We start from the raw sequence: 6,629 nt of genomic DNA on the forward strand, positions 1-6,629 counted from the left end.
GAAAATGGTATTTCTATGTGAATGAAAGGCTCTATAGCCCACCGTAAACGCCGTACTTTTCCATCCTACAATGCAAAGTAATGCATGGCTGAGTTCTATGGAAACGATCAATCATCATAATTACTCGGTAGGTTCTCTAGGTTCCCTTTGCTGTCCTCCACCTCTGCCACCTCTGCCGCCACGCTTTCCGCCTCTTTGGCCACCTCGCTCTCCCTTCTCGCCACCTTCTCCACCACCTGTAGCTGCAAGAGCGTCTGAACCACCCATGGTCAGAGTAGCGGTTGCCAATCTTTGAGACAAATCGATCTGCGTCCGGATAGTGTTTGCAAGATACGAAACAACAAGCACATCTTGGATATGGTTGTTGAAATCGCGCTCGATATCCTGGGGGTCGACTTTCGGTGCCAGCGACAATGCATTCATCAAGAACTGTCCCAACGCATTCGAAGGCTCTCTCTCCTCATCTATCACGGAGCTAACGTACTCAGCAACCCGATCCAACAGATCTAGTGTCTGGTCAACAGCCCGCTCCAGCCCTTCGATATCTGAAACGACTGGTGCAGCACGGTTCTCGCTGTCCTTCGCTCCAGAAATTAACTCGAGTCCACTCTTCTCAGCCTCCCCATATCGGATCTCATACGGGACCGGGATAAAGAGACAGCTCTCCGCAGCCCGTTCAGCATTAACTCCCACGGGTGCACTGATATATGCCTTGGCTTCAATCTCCTTCCCTGGCTCCGTCGAAACTGTAACATGGACCGCGGGATGCGGGAACGTGCCCGTCTCTGGGCTAGCAAAGAAGTTCTGGATCAGCGCGCTGAAGTTGTTGAGCTCGAGACTCGTCGTGTACCAGCCCAGCAGGACTTCGCGCGGGTTGGCTTTGAGTTGTAGGGCGAGCATATTCTTTTGGTATTCGACGTCGACCTCGACTTGGTCTTCGTTCTCGGTGTGCGGGATGGCGAAGCAGTTGCGTACTTCGACTTCCATGCCATCTTCTGAGCGTACGCCTAAGAGGGCCCCGATCACACGTGTAGATTGCGTGTCCCGGATGTCGCGGCGGATCGCATGGTCGAGGATGGAGAAGACTGCCTGATATTTCGTAAGCGGGATTCAAGGAGATTTATGTCTTGGGGGGCATACTTGGGGTTGAATTATGACATTTACTGGTGCGGTTGTGGGCTGGACACCGATTACTGCGGGCGCAAGAGGGCGCGCGAGATGTAGGAATGAGGGGATTTCGACCGCCATGCTGGGCAATAGAATGAGGAGATCTAAGGGGTCAGGAGGTCGTGGGTGAGGTTGTAGACGTCGTTAATCTAGTTCGAAAATTCCCCTCCTCCGTTGTCGATTTACCCGCGTGGTGGGATTTGTGGGCGATCTTCGGACGGCACGTGCTTTGCACTCAAAATATTCATTTGCTCTGTAGACCTTAATTTTTGCTTTATTCTATGTTTCAGGGATTTAAACCCGCAGATGCCTCCTAAACAGATTTTTCTTTACGCCGATTTAAGAGACCATCCAATATCATTTTCGTCCTCATTCGCCCCCTCCATTCTTTCAGTCTTTTTATATCCCTGGCTCGCGCTAAGATAAGAATTCTTATCGCCAGAAATTCTTATTTTTTTTGAGACATCGACATCCTGCCTTCAACAGTAACATACATACATATTGATTCGCCCAGATATACGTAAAAATGGCATTTCACGGTACCAGAGGTGGATCTCGTGGCAGAGGCTCTGGATCAGGAGCGCCCAGAGGCCGAGGGGGGGCACGTGGAGGTTCACGTGGAGGTGCTCGAGGGGGACCTCGTGGTGGTGCTCGTGGACGCGGTGGATTTAGAGGCGGAAAAAGACCTATTTTTGACAGTGCAAGAGTTGCTCAGCAAAAAGAACGGTATGGGAACTTCCAATTAAACCGAAATATTCCAGCTAACCATTTTAGGGACGATCAAAAGTCGGACTCTGAAAGTCCATCTGAGGTGGAGGAAGATATTGAAAGTGAAGATGATTCCAGCGATGAGGACGACACGGAGCCTGCGCCCACTGTACGCTCTTATTCAGTTCTCATGCAAAGTCTTACGGCGGATTCTGCACCCCAGGCCAAGAGAAGAAAATTAGAGCATCCTACTGATGTCAAAGAATTATCTGGAAGCGATTCTGAGGATCTTGAAGACCAAGCAGAGGACGCTGATGTTGTCGTGGAAGCGGAGGAAGGGCCGGAAACTGCCACCGACGGGCTCCTGGAAGAAGAGAACGACGATGAAGATGCTTCAGATCCCTTTGAATCACACTTTGCGGACCCAGAGGATAATGCCTTGTCAAAAAGATTGAAGGCATTACAGTTGAACCAGTTGACCACTCAGAAGACCCTGCTGCCCAACTTTGGAAAGGCTGTGATCAGTCTGCCTCAGACGGATGATGCTGAACCCGGTATAATCCCTACAGTATCTGGGCCTGGTGATTTGAAATTGAAGCAAAAGCTGGCGGGTGTCATCTCAAAGCAAAGGCCAACTTTCCACCCTTTGGAGAAATCTATTGCTACGTATATGTTCAATTACCAAGATGTCTTGTATTGCGAGCGGAGCCCCGTTAACTCGGAAAGCCTACGGCGATTGGCATGCTTACATGCTGTCAATCATGTTTTCAAGTAAGTCTCGAGCCTTCAAATTCGTTTGAATCCAACTAATGGTTTTAGAACTCGAGATCGTGTAATTAAGAACAACGCCCGTCTTGCTAAAGAAGAAAAGGAAGATCTCGAATTGAGAGACCAAGGCTTCACTCGCCCTAAAGTCCTCATGATCCTCCCAACGCGGGAATCGTGCGTTCGAATGGTCAATTCAATCACATCTTTATGTGAACCGGACCAACAAGAGAACCGGAAACGTTTCGATGATTCATACGTTGAGAAGGGGGAGAAGTTCTCGGAAGACAAGCCTGCCGATTTCCGAGAACTCTTCGGAGGCAATGATGATGATATGTTCAGACTTGGACTCAAATTTACTCGAAAGACCATCAAGTACTTCTCTCAATTCTATAACTCGGATATTATATTTGCCAGCCCTCTAGGCTTGCGGATGGCCCTCGAGGGAAAAGAGGAGAACAAGGGTGATTACGACTTCTTGAGTTCAATTGAGATAGTCATAGTCGACCAAGCCGATGCTCTACTGATGCAAAATTGGGAGCATGTCGAATACATCTTCGAGCGCCTCAATCTTCAACCAAAGGAGGCGCATGGCTGCGATTTCAGCCGAGTCCGAAGCTGGTATTTAGACGACAACGCCAAATACTTCCGCCAGACCATTGCACTGGCAGGTTTCAACACCCCTGAACTCAACACTTTGTTCTTCAATCAGTCGAAGAATTGGGCAGGGAAGGTCAAGATCAATGATAATTACCAGGGTGCTATCCAAGAGCTAGGATTGAAGGTCAAACAGACCTTCTCGCGACTCGACTCGCCTTCTTTCTCCACGGATCCAGATGCTAGATTTACTTACTTCACATCAGCCATCATTCCATCTTTGACTCGTCGCTCAAAAGACAGTGCTGGGACTGTCATATTCATCCCTTCATACCTGGACTTTGTTCGAGTAAGAAACTACTTCTCAACATCTCCTTCTACGAGCAACTTGTCTTTTGGCAGTATCTCGGAATACACAACTGTTCGAGACGTAGCAAGAGCTCGATCGCATTTCTTCAGCGGGAGACATAATGTACTTCTCTATACGGAGCGCGCGCATCATTTCAGGAGATATCAGTTGAGGGGCGTGAGAAAAGTGATTATGTACGGATTACCTGACAATCCAATCTTCTACAAAGAGATAGTGGGCGGTTACTTAGGAAGAAGTGTACAAGAGGGGAAACTAGCACCTGGAGATGGGACAGCCAGAGCCATATTTTCGAAATGGGACGTGCTAAAGCTTGAGAGGATAGTTGGGACTGAGAGGGTTGGGAAAATGATTATGGAGAAGGGAGATACCTTCGATTTCCTGTAGTACTTTCGGTCGCTATACTGCAAACATAGTTTTTGATACCCCAGAAAAACGCCCTCACACGCAATATTGTTCCTAAATACATTTACATATACAATTCCCTGGCTACTGCTTTCATATATTCCCACCCCACCTCTTCTCCTCACTCGCAGAATTATCTCTCTCCTTAGCAACCCCAAATTCCGCAAAGCTCTCCACCAGCTCGTCAAGCGCGTCCATCCCACCCCTCCTATACCTCGTCACTTTCTCAATATTCTTCGCTGTCATCTTGCGCGGCTGTTCCCTACCATCCGCCCGTTCCTTCGCAAGTGTCCGCGCCGTCATCTGGAACCGCATATCGTATTTCGAATCAACGAGTTCGAGAATCGCAGAGGGCGCCATGTCAGGCTTCAATGGCTCGATACGGAGGACCCGCGTGTAGCCTCCTGGGCGTAATTCGTAGCGTTTGCGAATTTCGCCGAAGAGTTTGGGGACTAGTTCGTGGGGCGTCTGTTCTGATATCAGTTTTCTCTTCTTGCTTGAACCTCTAGCAAATAACAGAAGTGATAGGCTTTGAAATACGCAAAACGTACATAGAAAATCTCGAAAGCTTTCCTCTTGCTAGCCTCCGTATTCTTCTTGCCTAACGTGACCAGCTTCTCCGCCAACCGCTGTGCTTCCTTTGCTTTATGCCATGTTGTTGCTATGGATTCGTGGGTGAAGAGAGAGGTCACAAGGTTTCGGAGCATTGCTTGTCTATGGGCAGATGAGCGGTTGAAATGCCGGTATTTCATGCGGCCTCCTGCCATCGTGGAGGATTTTTAGGAAATAGACCCAGTCAGAGGGAGGGTTGAGTAGCCTTAGTAGATATCGAGGTAGAATTAGGCCCCGAATAAGACTTGAACGAATGGGACGGAGTGTCGTTGTTGGATTTTGTCGTTGAGCTTGAGCCGCAAGAGATCGGGAGAGGTCGAAGTCCCGCGATTTTTCTTGGGCTCAAAATTTGGCGAGCCGCAAAGCTCGGAATCAACGACCTACACATCCTCCAACCCTGGTCAACAACCCCCCTAAAAGCTCTTTGGAGCTCTTTTCATATCAATTGGGGTGTTTTAATCACTGTGGTGCCATCGTAAACCTCTACAAAGCATAGCAGCGCTCCTGGCGCATTCCAGCAAGCTATTATCGGCAACATGGGCTTCACAACCGGCTTCGTAAGTCACGCAAAAATAAGGATGAAGCTTCATCATAGCTAACTTGTTATACAGACTGGCGGAGTGACTCTCACTCTCGGCCTCGCATACCTCACAGTCGCCGCCCACGAGCGCAACCGCAAATCCCAAGCCTTAGCCCTACGCTCCCAATCCCAAGTCCTCACCAGCCTGCTGGACCCAACCCCCCTTCCACCCCCTCAAACCCGCGCCGAGCTCGCCCGAGAAGAACGTAGCACCCTGGTAGAAGCCGCTAAAGACCGGTGGAATAACGAGATCGAAAATGCTGTGCGGTGGGTGCAAAGGACGGATTGGACTGGAGTGAGGGAGGGGATGGAGGGAAGTTTGTCGCGGTTACTCGGGGGCGGACTACAAAAGTCGAGGGAGGGCATTGAGGAGGTGGAGAAGGCAGCTGGTCCTCAGGTCCAGGAGGCCGTTGATAGAAGTAAGGCTGCGGCGAAGAAGGCGGCGGGTCAAGCTGCCGTTGGTATCGACAGCGCTGCTGCGGCTACGATTTCTGGTGCTGAGAGAGTCGGCGCCGAGGTGAAAGAGGGTGCGAGTAAGCTTGCTGCTTCTACGAAGACGAAGACGGAGCAGGTAGTTGGATCGAGTAAAGAGCAGCTCAGAAGCACCGAGGAGAAGTCTGGGGAGATACTGGATGCAGCAAAGGCCAAGTCTGGGAGAGTTGCAACCAATGCGAAGTCCGCAGCTCAAGATGCAGCTGAGTCTGTTCGGAGTGGAGGAACTGTCGATGCAGTGCGCGGTGCGGTAAGGGAGACTTTTTCTAAGGGGGTGGAAAAGGGCAAAGAAGCTATTGGTAAAGCGTCAGCAGCCATCGGTCTAGCAGAGGAGAGGCTCGAGTCAAAGACCCAGTATGCTACTCTGAGCCACTCGTCAGCTGTGGAGAAGGCTCTTCATGAGAGATACGAGAAGCCAGCTCCTCTTAAAAAGACGCCGGAGGAGGTTTTGGAGGAACGGTACAAGCCTATTGAGAAGAGGGACAACACCGTTTTACGGGGGTTGTAAGTATGTACAGAAGATCACCTATATTGTACTAGTACCATGGACTATGTTCAAAACTCCCAAGCGCTTCATACTGTTTGATTGCTTCGCTTCTTGCTATATCTGAGCTTTACAGCATGGCTTTCTTTATCAGTGAAATTCGTCTCCCACCTGTAATATCGTTGACACTATATGACTATTGAGCTTTAGTGCCGTGCCAGTCAAGTGGGTGGTTTTACTGCGTTCAGGGGAAGTTCCTATTGAACCGTGAGCTACCTGAATACCGTACACAGATTGAAAGACTTGTTTGGAAATGTCCTCTTCATCAATGATACATACTTGAATTCCGTGGTCGTTTATGTCTTAGGTGCCGAGTGCCTAAGTTCGCATTACATTATTGCTCTGCTATACCGCCATTAACCTCACCGCCGCCTCCCCGGCACAGCACAGCC

General features: G+C 49.6%; 4 protein-coding genes across 4 annotated transcripts; 2 read left to right on the top strand and 2 right to left on the bottom strand.

Annotated features, from left to right (window-relative positions):
• Nucleotides 1–120: 120 nt before the first annotated feature.
• LHYA1_G006707 (Eukaryotic translation initiation factor 3 subunit F) lies at nt 121–1,248 on the bottom strand (the record flags this gene model as incomplete). Its single annotated transcript, XM_031151642.1, has 2 exons — nt 121–1,089; nt 1,141–1,248. The coding sequence occupies 2 exons, from the start codon at nt 1,246–1,248 to the stop codon at nt 121–123; spliced, it is 1,077 nt and encodes a 358-aa protein (XP_031002521.1).
• Nucleotides 1,249–1,693: 445 nt separating this feature from the next.
• On the top strand, nt 1,694–3,991 carry utp25 (U3 small nucleolar RNA-associated protein; the record flags this gene model as incomplete). The annotated part of the gene is made up of 3 exons (XM_031151643.1): nt 1,694–1,893; nt 1,942–2,646; nt 2,695–3,991. 3 exons carry the CDS (start codon nt 1,694–1,696, stop codon nt 3,989–3,991), a joined length of 2,202 nt encoding a protein of 733 aa, XP_031002513.1.
• Nucleotides 3,992–4,102: 111 nt separating this feature from the next.
• Nucleotides 4,103–4,776, bottom strand: mrpl8 (54S ribosomal protein, mitochondrial; the record flags this gene model as incomplete). The annotated part of the gene is made up of 2 exons (XM_031151644.1): nt 4,103–4,477; nt 4,561–4,776. The coding sequence occupies 2 exons, from the start codon at nt 4,774–4,776 to the stop codon at nt 4,103–4,105; spliced, it is 591 nt and encodes a 196-aa protein (XP_031002512.1).
• A 381-nt stretch (nt 4,777–5,157) lies between these two features.
• Nucleotides 5,158–6,279, top strand: LHYA1_G006710 (uncharacterized protein; the record flags this gene model as incomplete). Its single annotated transcript, XM_031151645.1, has 3 exons — nt 5,158–5,178; nt 5,233–6,197; nt 6,234–6,279. The coding sequence occupies 3 exons, from the start codon at nt 5,158–5,160 to the stop codon at nt 6,277–6,279; spliced, it is 1,032 nt and encodes a 343-aa protein (XP_031002525.1).
• Between the last annotated feature and the right edge of the window lie 350 nt (nt 6,280–6,629).

Source organism: Lachnellula hyalina (assembly GCF_007821495.1).
Source record: "Lachnellula hyalina strain CBS 185.66 chromosome Unknown contig00164, whole genome shotgun sequence".
Classification (NCBI taxonomy): domain Eukaryota; kingdom Fungi; phylum Ascomycota; class Leotiomycetes; order Helotiales; family Lachnaceae; genus Lachnellula; species Lachnellula hyalina.